Here is a 21,183-nt window from a genome sequence, read left to right as displayed (position 1 = left end):
GCCTTAATGTTAACGTAGCTAACATTTCAGTTAGCAGTCCAGCACACCAACTCTTCAGGGACACCACAGCTTCTGCCCCCTTGTGGTCAAACGTCGTTAACTACATCGCAAAAATGGGTGAACAGGTTTTGACTTTCTCACGTGTCATTTTCATAGAAAACCAGAGGATTTGAACATATTTGTAATGAATGTTTTGGGTTTTTAAGTAACAACATTTGGCCACGATGAAGAGACGGAGAGGATTTTAGGGTTAGACATGAAATAAATACTTTATTTTACACTCTACCATCTGTGTGCATTATTCTTCAGCGATACTTTAACATGTCGGAGGAAAAAGCAAAGGTGCAGATATAAACACAGAGAAACAGCAAACAGCTGTTACTGCTGGTTGATGCATGCATTCATGGAGGAAATACACAAAACGTTATGCGAAGCAGCAAAAACATTTCTTTACAGACAGATATATTATTATTATCATTAATATTATTCATATTCACACGATGAGTCTGCAACTCTGACAGCAGCTGAAATCCTCACAGTCCTTTTCCCGATTATCGTACAATTAGTCTGTGAACAAGCGGTTTTTATCTGTAATTTATCATCCCTCGTCAGGTTGAAGCTGAAATTTAAGCAGCTTTTCTGAATGTTAAAAAGGAGATTCAGAGCAGAGCCGTTGAGCCCAGCATAAAGGAGCTTAATTCACATCTAACAGAGTCAAACTGCAAATCATGTTTGAGAGGAACATTGTTTTCAGAAGAGTAGCTAGTAACAAAGACTCGCCTGAAATTGAGAAGAAGCCAAAATCCAAAGAAAAGCTTCAAAAAACTGCAAAAATAATACTGTACTCCACTTGTTTCCACACTGTATGTTTCACTTTTGACCCTAAAAGCTGTTTTTTTTTTCCTGTTGCTGATCATGATATGATGGAGTAAGAGAAACAAAAGTCAGACATTCAAATAAAAATAAAATCACCATTCAGAGCCATTTTTCTGTTAAAAAATGAACTGGACACAATGTTCTCCTTGGTCATGAAGCGCTGCTGTTAAGACAAATAACCTCTTATTGGTGAGCTGCCAGATTTATTTTCAACATCTGTGAACTGGCTGTTCACAGAGCGTTGTATCCAAGCATATTCACAGAAAGTTTAGTGGAAGGAAAAAGTCAGATGGAAAAAGGTGTGAACGCAACAGGCATAATTATATATTAGCTGAAAGCAGGTTTTGGTATTTCACTTGTTCAGACTTATCTTGTGTCAAATGGACACAGACTGTCCATTTGTCTGATTTTTGTCCCTTTTACTGCACCATACACGCTGTAGTAAGATTGAAAAGTGTTTTCTCCCTTCAAACATTCTTACATTTTGTGACATAACAACCGCAAACTAAAATGAATTTCATTGGGTCTCCTAAACCCCAACAAATCATCCCAGAAAAATAACTTGAGTTATATCAGGCTGAATAAAGTTTTGTCACAGATTTTCAATTGTACTTTGACTAGACCATTCTAACTCAGCAGGTATAGTGGCTAACTGGACATCTTATATGACTCATATGTTTGTTGATTTGTCATAAACTCCAAAATAGATTTTTAGAGTTTTCTTTCAACATGTTCCTACTCTTTTCCAGACTTGTGGTGTGCAGCCAACATTTGCCCTTAACCTCTACAACCTGAGCTGTGGATTTCTGCAGCTCCTCCAGAGATACCAGGAACCTCTAGGCTCAGTCTGTTTAGGCGGACGGCCCTGTCACATAAAATGACCTAAACATGTAGTGAAGTTTATGGTTGTGATGTGACAAAACATAAAAAGTTGTGGCGTTTTTACTGTGGAACTCTCCTGTAAAGCTGTAAAGACTCCCTGGACGCTCAGGTTTGAGGTTCTCTGCGGATCGGCTGTTTCTAACCGGATCTAAACCGGATTGGAGTCAACACAAAGTTCACATGTTCATACTTTTTGTGAGCCAAAGCCTGTCAGTGTTCAAAGCTCCGGTTCAAACATCATCATCATCATCACATTAACAAAAAACGTCACTGTACACGACCGAACCGGCGTGACGTACTAACGGGTCCGATATGAGTTGCTTTAGATACTTTAAGGACTTCGGTTCTGAAGAGCTGGTGTTAGTGGTGAGGCGCCGCCGTCTCAGGTCTGGTGTTTGAGAGCGTGCCGGCTTCTTTTTTCCCACAATGCAGTTCTGTAGCTCTTCATCTTCTCAGTCTTCCTCTTCACAGCAGCGTTCTCCTCCCTGCAGGAAAAAAAGAGACAAAATAAAACAGTTTTAATGTCTATTTAAATGTAGGGTTGTTATGAAGCCAATAAATATGAACAATTCTCTTCTTATAAAGACGGAGTAGAATAAAGATTTATAAATCTGAAAACTGTTTTTTTTAAAGAAACTATGAATGATTTTGGTGATTATACTCAACAAAATGTAACATTTGCTGCTAGTCTCTCAACTGGTGACTGTATTTTGTTTTCACGACTTTATTTTTATGTTTTTATGATGTAAAGCAGTTTGAACTGCTTGTTGCTGAAATATGCTACACAAATAAACTTGATTGGCTGATCCAGTCCTTTGAACATTTTAGGTATTAAATAAGACATTTTAAAATTACTTAGGAAAAGTGAAACTGGCTTCATCACTGTTTTTAAGAGAAAAACAGACTCAAACATCATCAGGGAGTGAACCGGCACTAATATTTACAACAATGCAAGGAACCAAATTTGCAAATATAAAATGTAATACAGTGATTACACATTGTGTCCATTTGTGCTTGTATGTTTATTTGTCTGCAGAGTTGCAGGAGGAGGAAATCTAAGTGTTGGATGAGCAGCAGAAGGGAAGAAAGAGGCGGTAAAATCCCCCACCAGGCCCTGCAGCTTATTGTCTCTGTTTTTACATCCAGTCCATGTTTAAATCAACATGCATGTGTGTGTGTGTGTGTGTGTGTGTGTGTGTGTGTGTGTGTGTTCACCCACAGTGTTAGTATGTGCTCAGAGCAGAAGCTGGAACACTCTGTGTCCTGTAAGTCCGTGCAGAAGCAGCGCTGCAGCTCCCTCCGCAGGCGTACCGACCCGAATCCGTACGGCACCACTTGGCTGCAAGACAAAAGATTCAGCCGTTTATTTTAAAAATACTGAAATAGTTCTGATAAAATGGCTTCAATGTTAAAAAATTATCTGCTTGAAACTGGAGGATCAGTTTGATTCTACACAACCAGTTAAATATTTAGCTGGGAGCAAAAGTTTAGTTTGAGGCTAAATATTTAATATGGAACTAAATATTTAGTGCCAATTTCCAAGATGTATTTTCTTTTGAATATATTTGATGTGCATCTCATCAAAGAAGGTTCATTTTATTAAATATTTATATTTTGATTAAAAAAATATGCATGAATATACATTTCTACTTCACAGCATCTTGGGATTCATTCAGTCTTTCTTCCTAAAGTTTAACATTCAGTCCGTTTTCGGTGCAGGAACCTCAGTTTGTTTTTGTTCAAACTTCACAGGAAGTTTCTGCAGTCAGATTTATGAATGGGGACATCTGACAGGTCTTTAATAGTCTGACATTTTTACACAATAAGTCTATATTTCTTTAATGTGGATATCTGTGGCATTGTTTCTTCAGAGTAGAGGGTTTCCGTGAATTCAGTATTTACTGCTCATGACAGATAAACCTGAACTCAAAATAAACTCGAGCTCACGATTACAAACTGGAAGGTTTGGAAAGGATTTCCCAGAAATCCATCAAAGAGCTGCAATTATCCTTCTGTGAGCCAAAGTTTAATACGAACCACAAACACGGCTCCTGTGATCCGTTCTGAGCGGGTTTCTGGATGTGCGCGGTGCCGAGCGGCTGCAGGTTAAAGCCGGACCCTCGGCTGCATTAATGCGACCGCAGCGGGAACCGTCTGCAGCTGAACGCCTCAGGGTTAAATAAAGGTGTAACAGCAAATTAAACCAGAATTGCTTCCAAATGGAACATTTTTGAACCAAATTTAGACGTGCCTCTGTTATTGGCACCACATCTGGATCTCATTTCCCCCCCATAGCTGGAGATAACATACAGCCCCTTTCATCTCCTCCTCCTCCTCATTTCTACAATATCATTTATTTTCCTCTCAGCAGCTTGTTGACCTCCCTGCTGCTGCCTCCACCTGAGTGTCAGAGGATCCTTCCTTGGGTTACAGGAGGAATAAATCTGGGTGACCTGAACTGCTGAACTGCGGCTCGATGAGTAACGGCAGAAACTCGATGTTTCTTCCCAGATGTTTTTGCCAGAAACATCAAACAGCCCAGAAATCGGTGCCAACATTTCCTCTGCCTTCATCGATGAGTGGCAGCTACTGGACGGCTGCAGGTCTGATGACCTCTGCAGCCGTCTGGCTTTAGAAGAACCAAACGTCTGCAGCCGGACCTGCAGCTGCTGTTGGAGTTATTTTATGACCGCAGCTGCAGCCACACGTTTACATTCATTCATCATCATCATCATCATCATATATTCGTCATATTTCTCCAGTCGTTTGATAGAAAGCTGGCTGATTGAATCTGTTATGGATTCACATCATTTTACATTCAGACTTGACCATTTGCCCCCTTCCAGACGTCCTTCTGTTTTCCTTTGTTGCCCCACTGAACTGTTTCAGACCAACAGGTGATAACAAGATAACAAATGATGACATTTGAAAGATTCATAGATTAGGATTAGCAACAATTTATTCCACTCTGACTTAAAGTTTTCCAGCATAATAAAACATTTTCAGGTTATATTAAAGCATCTCATTCAGATTTAAGTCCATACTTTGACTAGGCCACTCCAGAACTTTATCTAGTTGTTTTTCTGAATCATTCAGATGTGGATCTGGTTCTCCTTCAAGCAGAAAAGCATTCCCAGATCACTATGCTGCCTCTACCGTGTGTGACAGCAGTGCTGATGTTCTTTTGGGGATTATCACCATGACTTTTTTAAGTGATGCAGACTTTTGGGTTCTTTTGATTTAACAGTGATTGGTTTATATAACGTTTTCCTTACAAAAATAGAATCATTTGGAAACTGCATGTGTTTATTTGGAGGCACAGAAACTAGAAATATTTAACTGCCTGCATGGAGATTTTCCCCTCTTCATAAATCAGAAGAAATCCTCGATGCGTTCCAACGTTTGCCTCCATTTTCTGTATTTTAAAATGGCTGCAGTTGTGTGCTGTAAAATTGTTCCCTCCTGGAAAAGAAATAAGTCCTTAAAAGCCCCAGAAGAAGAAGGAGGTTCATGCTGAGTACATGTAGTTTTGATTTACTTCCACCAAACACAACAGCTCCCAGCTTTAATACAGAATGTCTTTTTTTTACCTGAAAATATGACCTGACAGCTGCTGACACGAGAACAAAAATCTGCCCAAACATCGGCGTTGCCATGGACACCGAGGCTGAGAGTACTTAAGCCATATTAGTCAACGTTTGGCTGATGTTTACGGCGGTGGCTGCCAGATAAACTGCTCCATGTGTCTCTTTGTAAATCAAACGTGTCCAGATGTTGAGAAAACGTTGATTGAGTTTGGTTCTGCCGTTCCTCACGTCTCTCATCCCGTCTTTCACCTGGACTGCAGCGGCGCTGGACGAGCAGAGGCAGCTATCGAAAACACAAACTCCTCGTTTATTGGACATTTCTTAGGGAGAATGTCTGAATTTAATGCAACGTTTACTTTGGTAGGACTCTTGTTTCACTCAGTTTTTCCTCCCCAATGATTCAGTTGATGTTTGTTGTTTTAACAACCTAATAAAAAACTGAAGTGATGATTTAATAATCATCACCAAATCAGTGATGATTTATTTTCCAGCCTCTTCAAGGCTCTCAGTTAAAAGATGGATAGTTTTGCTGATTTGTTAACTTTTACATAAATTAGACTTTAAAAAGGATTTTTGTATTTTTAAATGATCTAATTAAATAAATAGCAGGATTTATTGAGAAAATGATACAAGAAATGCTTGTATCATTTATTGTTGGTATTTTTCAGATTATTTTTATTTTTGTAGCAGCTAACATGCTACATTCTGCATGTTAGCTGCAGAATGTAGCAGCTAACATTCCCAGTTAGCTGCTAACTGGGAATGTTGGAAAAATATTGAAAAAGTGAAAATAATAAACTAGAAACAAAATATTAACAATAGAATTTTGTGAAAAGGAGTATTACCACAAATAATTTAAACTGTAGAATGATTCTAGGAATGCTGATAATTAGATGATGTGTTTTCATTTCTAAACCTGGAAAGTTGGCTTACAGAAGAGACGAATGCTTTTAAGAGAATGATTTAAGACGAAAGCGACCGCAGCGTTTAGTGGCAGTTAGTGATGGTGGGCACTGCGACTGCTGTTTAAGAGCTTTTTATGGAGAAGGCAGGAAGATCTCCTGTAACCACACTGCTATGTTTAGACCAAACCAACAATCTGAGACACTTTGGGATCCTCTCTGGAAGCTATTTTGGTGAAACCCGGTTTTTACTTGACCTCAACTTAATTAATTTCGAGTGTGACTGTAAAGACCTTTAATTCAGCCTCAAAACATCTGCAAATTTATGGGAAATGACAAAAAAAATGAGCGTTAGCTGTTACTTGAACTGACGGGAAACACAAGGAGAGTTTCAGAAATCAGGCACATTTGATCAATCTATAAAAAACACTTTCCTCATTGGTTCCACTGATACAAGTTTAAGTCATTTCTGAGGAACATTTCAGTCTGCATTGGTAAGCGATTTCTAAAAGGCAGCAGCCTAGGAGGGTTAACTGGTTGTGGGTAAAGGAGCATCTGACTATAATAGCCTTAAACTCTTGAGGTTTCTTCATTCTGTTGTTAAAAGTTTCAAGCCGGCTATTTAGGAAACCAGAGGAAACACTCCAGAAATTACCTTCTTTAGGAAAGATGTGCTTTCTTATTACCTCCACCACAGCTAACTGCTCAGTCATTGCTTGTGCACACTCAACTAAAATCCAGTTAATTGGAGGTGATTCTGAATGGAGATCCTCTTATTTAAAACCAGGCAAATTAAAAGACACCCATGTGGTCCTAACAATGTTTCAGTGACATTTTGGCTTCTTGACTCAGGTTTCTAGTCTAACTTACACATGTATTCCTGTGGCGTCAGTAAACCTTTCACAGGCAAAGTTTGAACTTTATGGGGAAGGAGCTGCGTTGTAAACAGCTACATTCACTTCAGCAACGTTTTAGGGCCGAAGTTACCTAAAACAGTCCAGGACGGCAGGCACCACTCTGGTTCTGGGACCAGAAGTTATCATCAGGCACTCGGCATGGCGCCTAAACTACCTGACTGAGGACCCGCTACTATTTTTAATACTCTACACAGGAGATGATGGAGCAGATGGAAAATATTGCAAAATGTCTCTTGATTACAATCAATATTCTCATAATATCTCAACATGATGGTTTCTGTATATTACAAAAAGATTGAAATGAAGTTACCATCAGCAGGAATTAAAACCAGTTTAAACCTAACTGGTGGCCTATAAAAACCTAATTTATTACCAAGGAATCCCCCCAGGAGCATGATGGGTAAGATCTTTGCAACCTAACGCTGCAGAACATGCTGTTGGTGTGGGTTTCACAAAGTCTGAATGAATCTGTTGATAAACTCAACGACAGATTTCTGCATCCTGTCTGCAAAAATGAGCGTAATCACAGGCTCTTCCTCCCAGCAGCTGTTTAAATCACTGCTGGTTTCTGCAGTTACTTCCACAGTTTTACTCATTTTCAATTACATTTCTGCTGATACTTTCACATCTTTGTTGTTTTGAACAAGTTGTGTTTTGTTCCATGTCATACATTTTATAAAACATCGTATGGCTGTCACTCTGTCGAGTTCTCCATGAATTCTCACCTGGAATTTTTTTTAATGTCTTCTAACTTAAATGAACATGCACATTAAATTAGCAGATGTACTGTTTCAAACAAACCTTAAAATTATGCCCACTCACTGCACAAGACTCCACTGCTGAAGGAAAAGCATGTTGAATCTGGTTTAAGGTTTGTTCCAGAACCCATTAAAGAACGGGGTCTATGTTATGGTCAGGTGAGACCAAAAATTAACTCTTTAGACGCCACTGCATGCGCCATGTTTACCAGTAGAGAAGTTAGGAAGTGGAAACATCATGCAATGAAGGATGAACAGAGAAATGTAAAACATTTCCAAGAAAAGGATTATCAAGTCAAATGATTTTAATCCAACTGTAAATTTATGAAAAGGAATAAAGATCTGAGTTTATGGAAGACAGTTTGTGTCAAAAATTATAGCTGAGCAACAAATGAGGTCATTTGTTCCATACTTTCCAGAAAACTGTTCTTAAAAAGCGTTTGCATTACTGCCTGATTCCCCTTTATCACCCATTGGATAATTCCTGGATTTATGTGTTTTGATTGTTTTGTACATGTGGATGGTTTCCCGGGACATCTGGTCTGAGTTTCGTGTTAGCATCCTCATTAGAAACATATTCTCCAGGGGAAACCATGACGTCTTTGACATTCTTCCTCCCAGCTGGGGAGATTTATATCAGGAGAAACTTCACTTTGGAAAACTGCTACTCTCTTCAGAAAATGTTTGACTTGAGCTAAATTAATCTGGTAATGTCAATCATGCAAAGAATAACTATGTTTTTAATTAAAGAGGCTTAAACTTTACTGCAGCATTTGTTCTTCATTTATCACTGATCTTGGAAAATATTATTGGATTGTTGTCTTTTAGTTAGAGGTTGTAGAAATGATTTCAGATCGTTTGTGTCCAACAGATTTCTGAAGAAACTTGATGTTAGTTAAAGATGCAGTTTCTACACATCTGTAAATGTAATGACTTTAAACAGTGATGAGGAACCAGGACCACAGAGACAGTTTGTCTTCGTTTTGGACTGCAGCTGCTGTTTGCATGTCCTCCCATCCTCCCTCAGAAACCCAACGGCTACTGCAGATTGAGTCTTATCTCTGCTATTCTTCATCATCAGCCCAGCACTCCAGCTCAGCCATTACCATGATAACAAACTCCTAAAATGTTTAATGATGACCTCCGTTTCCTCACCTCGGGGTGTTGACCCAGACGATGCCGATGTGACAGAAAAAAATACACTCCTTGTCTTTCTGGTTCTCACAGGAGCAGCGCTTTTCCCGCCGGTGGGCTGTGTGGGCGAGCTGCGCGAGGGGGCCCTCCGCCGCCACAGGGCTCATGTCAGATGCTGGGAAACAGAGGAAACAAAGTGATTAATATGAACTATAAGATCAAAATGAGCAATCTTTCAGGTAAAACATTTACATTTTGTTTTTATTGTTGAAGGTAGAGAGATTATCTCACTGCCAGTGCAGTTACAGCCAGGATGAGAGGCGACATGAGGTCTGAGCATCACACCTCTGCACATTCAGACAAAAACTGCTGTAAAAAATCTAGTTTAAAAATTCATGGTGTCTGAACGGCCCAGTTCAGATCATTTCACCCGAAAAAATATCTGATTTGTGCCACTTCCAATATTTGGTGCTAAATTGAATAAATATCTGCTAGTTTTCACAGCCTGGACAGTCATGTTGGATTTTATCGGACTTTTACATCACCAACATGAGACGTGGTCATAATTCAGCAACAGAAGGAGCTGAAGACAGAAGTGCTAACATGTTGGATGAAGGTAATAAAAACAGCAGAAACTGGCTTTGATAACACCGTCAGTTCTCTTTGCTCTCTTTCTCTTTCAAAACTGATCAATAATTGGACACCAGTGAACATTAGTAGTTCTGTAAACAACGCGCTGCTGTGTGACGTTCTTCTTCTGCACTTTAGGTTCACAAACCATTCACACAAAAGTCTGATAGAAGTTATAATTAGTTAGTAATGTAAACAAAAGCAAACAAAATCATATTCCAGCATTTGAAAGACTTTTTGTCCCACTTGTGAAAACTCAGTGTGGTGGAACCCCCACATGCTGGACACACTGATCCCATTCGGGCCGTGGTTCCGCCTGGAAAAGCTTCTCTTCAGCAGGAACATGGCGGGATGACGGACGGCGGTAATACTGGACGATCCTGGAGGAAAGTCACCACACAGTTCAGCTCCTGTATAATATTTTGAATCTGCGCTACATGTGTCGGATTAGAGAGACGAGCAATGATGATGGAGTTTCTGCTTTCTTTGAAATCTTTCATTCGTGCTCAACGATAAAAATCTGTGAATAGGTGAATTTTCCACCATTACCCAGCCACACATGGATGTGGATCCAATGTACAGCTTCTTTTTTCTTTGTCTGCAACATTTTGTTTGGGATTATTTAGCATAACTGTGAAAATCTTCAAGGACCATGAATATTTGTACAAGGTTATAAACTACGCTTGGATCACTGGCAGCTTGAAAAAATACTGCGATGTCGATAAAAATCTGGCTTTTCTTTCAGTTCAACAAAGTAAGAAATTATTCAACTTGATAGACACAAGGTTGCAGAAAGTAGTCCACAAACTACTTGGTGCAATAAGACGCTGGCTCCTGGCTGACGAACTCTTCCTTTAGCTGTTGGTTTCCAACCCTTTTATCTGGCCTCACACCAGTAAACTGCATAAAGGCCACAGCATGAACGAAAATAATGCACTGCAGCTCAGAGTCTACACCTGAACACTCACTGGCACATAACAACATGCACATAAGGGCATGTTAAAACCAGCACTCAGGACCTATAAAGCAGAGAGAGACCACAGATGGGCTTTGATGTAGCTTACAGCGCACACGGGAATGTTTGGGCGTCTGTAGAGGGTTTTACACGACAGGAGCAAAATAACACCTCTCCTCTCTATAAACGCTCCAGTCTTCATGCTGCTCTGTCCTGGAGAATGAAATACTTGAGGTTGTTGTTCATGTAAAGTTTCAAAGGAAGCTGTTATTTTGTGAACTGATGCACAAAAACTTCTGGGATGCTTTGGCTAATTTTAGCGCTTTGGGTTTGTTTTATTTTTAGGAACATTCAGTGGCCTCTCAGGACATCTTGGAAAGCAGCACCGACTCATTTAACTCTTTAGGAGAAGAACAAAGTCTTCGTGAAACTGAAACATAATATTTCTCAATGTAAAATCCTCGGCGCCGTGTGGACGCAACCATCCATGGACTTTAGACCATATCTGAAACATTCGAATCTGAAAATCCTCGGCTCAATGCAACTAAACATGACTGGTAAAGCAGCCAATCAGAAGCAGCCATTATTTTACTTCATGCTGATTGGCTGTCGATGTTAGTGTCTGCAGTAGTTGCTAAGATGGTTTCAATATTAATCCATATTAAGGTATATTTTGTACTAATACTGAAATTCCTTGGCACAGTGGAATGTGTTAAAATAGGCAGTTAGAGGGAGGACCTCTAAATAAATGTAAAGTACTAATCAGATCCAGAAGTTATGCTAACGCTAAAGCAGTATACCAACAAACTAACTTCAACCGAAGTAGAAAACTACCACATATTGGCCTGTTTATGAGAAAATGAAAACATGAGTTCTCCTCTGGGTCGGCTCTCAGTAGCATCTGTCACCACAGCCAGAGATTCATCCATCAGTCACAGGTCAGCAGATGATGAAGGGGCAGCACAACGTCCAGCTGGGCTTTAAACAGCAACATCCACATCCAGCTAACAAGATGTTTAATGTTTCCACCAGTTGGAGTTTGTTTTATGAACCAGAACCCAGAGTTTACTCAGGAATACTGTTTCCATTTAGTCTATCTTGATTTGGTGAAACATAAAATATTAATATAAATGTGCTTGTTTCGGAAAGAAACAAAAAACATTCCAGGAATTAGCGACTGCAGCAGGTTTCTGAACCTGCAGGTGAGAAGTCAGTCTGGGTTGATTTCACAGATAAACTTCCTGATGGATTAAAAACCAGAGTTGGATCTGTGGTGTTCAGCTTGAGCTTGGAAAATTCATTTCTTTCAGATTTGTCACAGTTTGGACAGCAGAGAGGTCAGGAGGTCACAGCGACTGGAGGACGCCTGCAGGTCAGAGTCGTCTGAGCGCCGACAGGTTGGAGGCGGCGCTGAAAGGCGATGTCACGCCTTTTAGCCACGGTCATCGTGTATCCAAAAGCACACAGAGCGCGCCCTCATTCAATTTCCTGCCTGTGGACACATTGGTTTATCCATGCAAAGTTAAACAAGCAGCTCACATGTCTCAACCTCACAATCTGAGGAACTGTGTCTTTTCACCAGTCTGACATTCTGCCAGGTTATTAAATTCAACCGTCAAAAATAATATTTGACACGGCTTCTTTACATGAGATTTTGGAGTTCAGTTCTTCTGTTTATTCCCTCTTGTAAACACAAAGTATTGGAGCAAATCGATTCTTTTTTATTCTTCTGTTTCTGATGTGATTTATGTTCAAACTTCCACTTTTTTCCAGTTAAAATGGATGTTAACCTTTTTCCTGTCCATTGTTTTTGCTCTGCTTGTATGATTTATAAATCTAGGCATTTTGTGTACTTCTACTCTCTCTCATCCCAACAGTACTTACAAATTCCCGTGTAAAAAAAAAACCTCTCGGCCTTTTCATTCGCTGCCCTTTAAGTTTATAAACTGGATTTTCTCCTAAAATGTTGTGGACACATAACAGCATTTCTGGCCACCAGAAGATTCTGGTTCAAGACCTGCTTTGACTGGAGCTTTGGGGACTTTAGCTGCCCAGATCAATGCCTGAATCAAACTAAACATACTGAAAACATTTTTTTAAAAATACACAAGAAGATCAAAAGTTAAAAATTCAAAAGGTCCCTTTCTTTTCCTTTCCTCAAATCTCAACACACCGTTCTTTGAATGATGAAATCCATGTGTTCACCCAAATAAATCTGGTTCCTGCTCGTCTAACAGCTTCTCTGACGATCCTTCAGCATGTTTTCACTTTGCATCTACTTCAAACTGACCTTAAAACTTTTTCTGCAAAGATCAGGAAGACTTTTATGTCTGACCCTTCAGCAGGAGTCATTTGGCTTTTATTAGATGTTAACATATTTCTGATGATGTGGCAGTTCAGACGCTGTGGATCAGGCTGTTTGTCAGGTCATTGATCCTGTTGAAGCCGTTTGGACTTTCCAACAAACCAAGTGAGGCTCCCAGATATCATCAGACGATCAGACAGTCGGAGGCCGGAGTGTCAAACGTGGGTGAATGTTTTAAATGGCCGGTTGTGCCAGAACGAATTGATAAAAATCTCTTAACTGTTAAAATATTAATAACAGTCTCTGCATTCAACAATTTCATCTTAAAATTAAATAACATTTAACATCTTTTCACACTGATTAGTTCCTGCAGGAATTTTTTTTTTACAATTTTTGTGACTTTTTTACATTCAAAATGAGAAATTTTGCAATATTTTATGAAAATGTAACTTTTTGTTACCTTCTGTTATTGATCATGGACTGTAACTTGAATTCAAGTAAAGTTGAGGCTGTAGTTTAGTAGAAGTAAGAATTACTGCCACCTGCAGGTGGGAGTTAGTAATGTCTTTAACCGTTTCTGAGGAAAATTTGCAGCAGGATAAAATACCTTAATGCGAAAAAATGGGGAATCTGTTGATTTTGTGTGGATTTCTTGATTGTGAAAGAAACTGATTGATAGGATTTGTCAGAATACAGACAAACAGCTTCAATTTTATTGATAAAATTATATTTAAACTCACAGCTGTTGTCTCAAAGGTTATATTTATGTGTCCCTTTAGAGTCTAGAGGGCCACATAAAATACTTTGCAGGGTCAGAACTGACATGTGGTCCAAAGGAAAAGTGTCAGAAAATGACACAAAGACCGAAATTTAAAGTCAGAGAATTAAAAAAAAAATAAAACTGTAAATGTTCAGCATGTCTGAATCCCTGTGAAAACCTTCAGCAGAGTAAAACATTCCTGATTTAAACCTGGACTGCATCAAACGTGTCTGAGACGGATGAACTTTCACCTTCCTTCCTGAAAGGCTTCAACTCTTCAACCACAGACTCTAATGGTGCCAATATCAAACTTTCCTCCTCTTCCAAAGTCCAGTCCAGTCAACTCATCACCTGAAGGTTCCCGGCTGTCATCGCCGTTTCTTCCTCACCAACATAACTCAGTCTCATGAAGGACCAACAATCTCACCTGACTTCCTGTCTGCCCTGAATCATGTCAGGTTAGAGTCGGCCATCGATGAATCAGACACGTCTGAAAGCTTTCTGAGCTGCAGGCATTTCAATCTAAAACCTACAAGTCTTTTTAACCAGCAGTCAGTAACTGCCTAGAGCCTGATATCAAACCCAGTGGAGTGAATAAAGTTCAGAAAGGCTGCAGAGGAGCGCTTCAGATTCTTACTCAGGTTTACTTTCTGTTTGTTCAGAGCTGCTGGAGGATCGAGGCTCTGCAACCGGCAGACCAAACTCTGCGGCGCAAAATCGGTTCTGGTAAACGAGCAAATCAATCAGCGGTTTCACGGTCAGTGAGGTTAGATTCAAAAGTCTGAGCAGCTCAGAGAAGTCTCCTGCTGCTGTGAAAAGCATAAACAAAACTAGAAAAAAGATGTTAAAACAATAAAACCACCAGCATTTTACCAGGATGTTCTACGATCTGTTAATGGAAGCCAGAGGGAGGCAAACCACATGCAAGCATTTACTGGTTTGATGTTCGTCTTGAGCCAATTTGAAATTTAAGTCCTGAGATGTTTCAGAGTCGCTTGTTTGTGACGTTCCAGCTTCAGTTGTAAAAACTCAGACTAATATTATTCATGTCTGCTGCCACATCTGTAACAATACCAGCATTTTCCTCAGTGTGCGAGTCAAAACACAAACCGGTGTCCTGCCTGAGACGGGACATCAGATTTCATGCTGAAAGCTGGTAGTTTATTGTTTCCCTGCTCCGGGCCATGAGTCATGCTTTATGGATGCAAACACAACATTTTTTCCATTTCACATCTTGAGATGTTCCTGTCTCCCCTCCTGGCAGCAGTTCAGTCCGCTGAGCAGCCGTCAGCAACGCGGCTTCCTCTCCTATAATTTCCTTTAGTGTTCTGCAGCCTTTATGTGCTTCCATAAACATTCATGCTTTATGCAGCAAGTCAAGGAAATTTGCTTGTGTTGGTTCACATGTATGTCTGCAGAGTAAAAGAGGCAAATCCCAAGTTGAGCTCTGAAACGACGACTGACGATGTTTGGCTTAATTAGTTATGATTAATTGTTATGTTAATTTAGCAAATTATTAATATGTTAGAATTTCATTCGCCTAAAGACGTTCATTCTAGACTATTAATATGGACTATTATTATTATTACTATTAATAATAATAATTGAAGAAACTTTACACCTAAACTTCCAACATGCACTTAAACCACTGAAAACAAACTGATCAGATCAACCAACTAATAAATTATGATAATTGAATAATGGAAAAATATATAATTAACTAATTATTAACAGTCAAACTTTAGAAAAATAACAACAATGCAGCCATATTACAATTCATTATGAATGTTTAAACCTGAGAATAGAATAATCGAAGATGATTTTCATTCCTCCTCTCTCTCTGCATCCAGGAGGTTTCCTCTGTGTGGGGTCAAAGTTCAGGTATTATTTGAGCTTTTGAGATGCTAACTAACCGTTTCCAGCTGTAAAAGCAATACCTTGTTGCCATGGCTACACATTATAATTATCTAAAAGAAACCCCCCCCCGCCCCCCAAAAAATGAGGAGCAAATATTAAATGACAAATAAAAATCCAGAACCAATCAGAGCCAACGTAACAGAGATAATGACAACATGCTAATGACAACATGCTAATTCAGCCTGAGAATTCAACATTTTTGCCTCGCCCCCCAAAAAAACAAACAAACAAACAAACAAACAAACAAAACAAAACAAACAGACAAAAAGAAAAATCGCAGTTTGCAAGTAAATTCTACCAAATACTGAGAAAACAGATGAAAATGTATAAATTTCAAGGAAATAATTTAAATTTGAGCTGTTCTCATTCTGGCCGTTAGCAAACAGATTGATGATCTAAACGGACTGAAACAGGAAACGTTTAGTTTGTTGTTTGACGGCAAAGAAAACTGGTTCTGAAGTAGTTTAACGTTTCTTAGCTCTGCTGTAAATCTGTTACCTATAACAGACTCTGCTTGGCTCCACGGCATTCAGTGATATAAACAGGTGGATCAGCTGCTGATCCGTGTTTGGGCTGGCCAGAACCAGAATCCCCCGCAGCCCAGAGGATTAGGTAACATCTCAGCAGCTATCAGCATGAATAAATGTATTTACCAGAACTCTTCGTCGTGAAGCGGTTTTGTGTTTGCAGTAAAAAAAACAACAAGCCTGGAGGTTGACCTGTGCAAACTCAGGTTTCTTTGGACCTAACAGACGATGCCGAGTCCAACAGGAGGGCCAAGCTAAACTCCTTCCTGGCACATTTTGAAGCCTAAACGTCTCCAGCTTGAACACAGAGAAATACTGGAAGGATCCTGCAGCACAGAGGGGGCAGAGGCTCCAACCGGTCCAACAGCAACAGCCCCCGGTGGGCCGAAGAGGGCAGCTGACCACCAGGAGACCGGATGCTGCAGGAGTCAACTCACACTGACAGAGCCGTTCTACTGTTTAACTGCCATCATTAATCTGGGATTAAACCTTCTCTGTGGGCTTAAATGATGGCTAATATCTACTAATTACAGTGTTTTATAGGATTATTCTCAGAATAACATGTTTGAAATCTGTGAACTGGAGAAAAAATACTAAAGATTCACCTGCTGCATCACAACCAACTAATCTTTCCCTTACAAACTGAATATCAATTCAGGTTGGTCTCTATTTCTGTGGAGGAAGTTTATTTTTTACCTACAAAACATTGGAGATGGACGGAAGAGAGCTGGGTTTGGTTGGAGAACTTCAGAACCTTTTAACGTCTCCACTGATGTCCGCAGGCAGGAGGAAAAACTGGATTTAGGTTTAATTTGGTCCTCATGCAGACCAATGATTAAATTATAAAATAAATTTCAGGTAGAAAATGTCAGCAAAATCATTCAAAAGGGGAAAATTATAAGAACCCTCCCCCCCGCCAAAAAAACCAAAACCTAAATCAGATTATCAAACTTTAACAGCACCGTCTGGATTATTTAACCTGTCAGGGAAAAATATGGGACTTAATTTTTCAGTCATATTTTCACCATCTTATTTATTCAGTTTCAAGCTAAATTTTTAATTAGCAAACTAAATACTAGTTAGAAAACTAAATATTTAGCTCCAAAGCGAACATTATCTTGCAAACTAAATATTCAGTCTGGAGCTAAATATTAGCTTCATAATAAATATTTAGCTTACTAACTAAATATTTGACTCAACATTTAACTTCCTTATACACAGCATACTAACTGTTTAGTTTGAAATTTAGCTTGTAAGCTAAATATCCCCCTCATAAGCTATTTAATTTGGTTATATTTATGAATAAATAACAGAGACTTTTCTTTGACAACTAACACACATAACTGCTGTAACTTTTCAAATTTCTGCCCACAAAATATAATCTTTTAAAGTTTTGAATATGCGACCAATAAAATTATTTTTAATATTCATCTAATTATTAAACACAAACAAATCAACTTCAAATCGGATTTAGAACAAAAGGAGGATAAAGGCTGAAGATGACTCTATCTGCTAATAAAATATCAGGTGCCTTGGGTCTAGCATCCGTTTCTTGCAGAAAGGAGCGGATCCAGAACCGGGCCGGCTCTGCACAGACAGCAGGCAGGTTCTGCTCTGCTTTTTCTTACTCTCCTCCACATCTCGGATGGCAGACAGAGAGGAACACATTAATGTTTCAGATGCCTGCAGAGACAAGCATCTGAAACATTAAGTTGTACTAATTATTCTTTATTCAGGTCTTAAATTTGAAGACTCCAGACCTAAATGAGACTAGATGCAGTTAGGCTGGCCTGAATGTCAGGAAAGAACTAAATGAGACCTGATGTTGGGCCGTTTCAACATGTGTTCATCATATAAAGGCTTTTTATCCATTAACTCTGAATTAATCTAACAAATCTGACCCAGAATATGCAAATTAACTTAAATACACTGCTGCTTACTGGTTAAACTGGTTAAACTGGTTTGGCTGCATTTCAGCCAAACCAGTTTAATGAGGGAAACCTCCAGTCTCAGTATTCATCAATTTATAAATTAAATCATCCATTTAAAGGTTTTCAGAGATTTAAAGTATCTTGCAGAAAAACCTGGAATGTTCTTTGCACAGGTAATCTTGTTGAATAGATTTAGAGGTTTAAATACAAAGATGTTTGTCTGAAGTGTTGCCTTAAAATACATCCACAGGTGTGAATCAACCAATCAGAAGACTACAAAGCAGTGACATCATAATCTGGTCATTTAATTATTGTAGAATTAGAGAAGGTGAACATCTTTTTTACATGGTGAAAAACAATGTAAAATGTTAATACAGAATTTATTAATGTTTTCAATAATTGCATTTTGAATGTGATCAAAACAATCCTGGAATGGTGAAGATTAATTTATTTATCTTAAATGGTAAAAGAAAGAATAATAAAAAAATAGGAAGATGCACAACTAGATAACTTTTGTGCTGTTTTGCATCAGGTTGTTTTACAAAATAAAATAATATTTTATGATGTTAAAAGCTGTTTTTGACAGGAGCTTTAAAGCTTCCAGTCGGTCCAGCAGGTCAGGGAAACGATGAGCTGCAGAGGAAATGGATGCATGACGTTTTCTGCAGCTGTAAAAGAAACTTATGAAGCTGAAATCTGACGTCTCTTTGTCATGACAGACCAGGACGTTCAGGCAGGTGGTCAGAGATTTGTTAAATTTATGACTTCATTTTCTATTTTTACATCGTTATAACATTCAAACTAAACTGAATTAAAGTGGTTCTTGTGAGCTTTTAAGCATCATCAACAGAAGCACTGATATTCTGTATGCAGATTCCTCCTAACAGTCTGAGGTAAACCTAAACCAGGGAGTGGCAGCCAAACTCATAAACTCTAGATTACATACCTTCTCCTACCAATCTCTGGATTTAACAGCATCTATCACTTAGAAAGGATTCATGTGAAATGAGAAAGCTTTGAAAACTAATCCTGGGTCTTTGACTGAGCATGAGATGTACCAGCCTGAGGGGACGTTTTGTTTTCACCACTTACTCTTGCCGTCATAGCAGAACAAGGGTGCAAATTCAATTGTAAATCTAATTTAAAATTAAATTCTGCAGCGCACAAAGAGCTGCCTGTGATCCTTCATGTTTTACCGGCTGGGTTCACGCAGGGGCAGACAGGAACCTGCAGGTAGAGGGCCAGCAGCCCCAGGGTCAAACACATTCCAGGTTTTCCTGTGTGCAGACATGAACCCCCCGTGATGTTTTGCATTACATTCCTCAGGCATTATCCAGCAGGCAGGGAAAGTTTTCCTCACATATTTGGTTTCTTGAAGGCGTTACAAATGTCCTTCTGTCCTGCAGAGCTCATCAGTGCACACAACTGCAAAAAGCATCAATTTACCACAGGGAAATAAAGAATCCATAAATTACCTCTCTGACTGAATAACAGCACACAAACACCCCAAATTTGGGCTGGTCCCACCCTGAGTGATGCTTCTAATTATTATTATCCACCAAAGTCTGTGGATAAGTGTGAAACTGTCAAGGAAGGAGTGACTGCATGTTACCACAAGACAAAAATCTAATGTATTAACACCTTTCAGCCAAATCAGACCAGGCTTTTACACGTTTTTCACAGAAATCTCTTTAAAACACTCGCCTTCAGCTACAACCACTCAGACAAACCTGCCTCAGCTGTGGTGCAAATAAACAGATTCACTTTCTGGAACAAATGAGCAGAGTGTTGCTTTTATTTCACGTTTCACCATCAAACCCGAACGTGTTTTAATTAAAAAAGACAAACTGGGATTTTATCCAGGCTCAAAACTGACCATCAGATTGCAGTTAGCAGAAAAACGTATTTTCTGTCCACACCCAGATTTGATGCTTTCATCCCATTTATTACGTTTTCTCACCTTTGGTCGGTTCCAGCCCTTCAGATTACTCAGCTGCCATTATCCTGTCAAATTCCCTCATCCTCTGCAATGCAGCTGATGTTAAAGACGGGACTTCCAAGAGTAATTATAGAAGAAAAACATGCACTATGTGTCCTCAGTTACCCAGTGACACAGTCCTTTAACCTCATGAGATCACAGAGCTGGAGCTGCCTCACTGTAATGCTGTATGCAGTGAGAAGATGCATATTGAAGCAATTTTAAAGCAAAGTCCTCAGTTTGGTTGGAGACAGAACCTCACCCACATCAACAGTAAGACTAAATCATGAAGTTCAGAACGGGTCTTACCTTGAAACTGATGGATCAGCATCAGAGTCGTGGCGAGAAGCCAGAAGTGAGTGAAGTCCATGCTGCTCTGCAGCCTCCAGGTGAGAAACGAAAGAAGAAAACTCTTTAGTCTCCAACCGGTAAACCCTGCAGAAACGTGGCTGCTGTAGACCTGAACACCTGCGGGTCTGAATGTTAGCGTTGTGTTCGTACGTCCAGACGGATCCGCTCAGGTGGCGCTGAAGGAAAACCCCGGTATGGAGGGGCTCAGAGGCGTCTGCACGCTCCAGCAGCAGAGAGGATAATGAGCTGGGTGATAACAGGCGGAGAGGAAGGAGGAGGAGGAGGATGCAGAGGAGAAGCAGCTCCTGCAATGAGAACCATAAATTAAAGCCTCCTCTGGTTGACCTGTGTCACGCTCTCACTGTGGTCCGCTCTGCTCGGCTCTCCTCCGTAACCTGGAGTTCTCCAGGGATTCCCTCACAAAGCCATCCTCACACACCAAGCTGCCCTGTTTATTTTTAATCTACACACCCGTGAAGAAGGAAAAACATCCATGCTACCCTGTCTGCAATGGTGTGGAAACGTTTTTCCACTTCACAGATTCCTTCTGTTTTTCCTCACTAAGAGTTTCAATCTGGCCATCGGCTGTGATTAACCTCATTTTCTGACCTCATGTCCCTCCATGATCAGGATGAGAATCTCACTGCCTCAGTTAAGGTTTCTACTTCATGACTCAACAATAAGAGAGAGAGACTGGCCAAAAATGGGAGAATCACTTCTGACCCAAAAGAACACAGAGGTCCGATTCACATTTTCCAGAAAAAGTCTTGATG

General features: G+C 39.6%; 1 protein-coding gene across 1 annotated transcript; it reads right to left on the bottom strand.

The window, feature by feature from the left end:
• Positions 1–242: 242 nt before the first annotated feature.
• Positions 243–20,849, bottom strand: LOC106903463 (endothelin-2). Its single transcript, XM_088002182.1, has 4 exons — positions 20,369–20,849; positions 9,078–9,231; positions 2,978–3,097; positions 243–2,243 (listed from the first exon to the last, which is right to left on the bottom strand). Exons 1-4 carry the CDS (start codon positions 20,427–20,429, stop codon positions 2,141–2,143), a joined length of 438 nt encoding a protein of 145 aa, XP_087858308.1. The 5' UTR covers positions 20,430–20,849; the 3' UTR covers positions 243–2,140.
• Between the last annotated feature and the right edge of the window lie 334 nt (positions 20,850–21,183).

This window comes from Poecilia mexicana, unplaced genomic scaffold (genome assembly GCF_051168715.1).
Source record: "Poecilia mexicana isolate PSO_F unplaced genomic scaffold, ASM5116871v1 scaffold_21, whole genome shotgun sequence".
Taxonomy (NCBI): Eukaryota; Metazoa; Chordata; class Actinopteri; order Cyprinodontiformes; family Poeciliidae; genus Poecilia; species Poecilia mexicana.
Note: the sequence above shows the minus strand (reverse complement) of the source record. Positions and strands in the feature narration are given on the sequence as shown.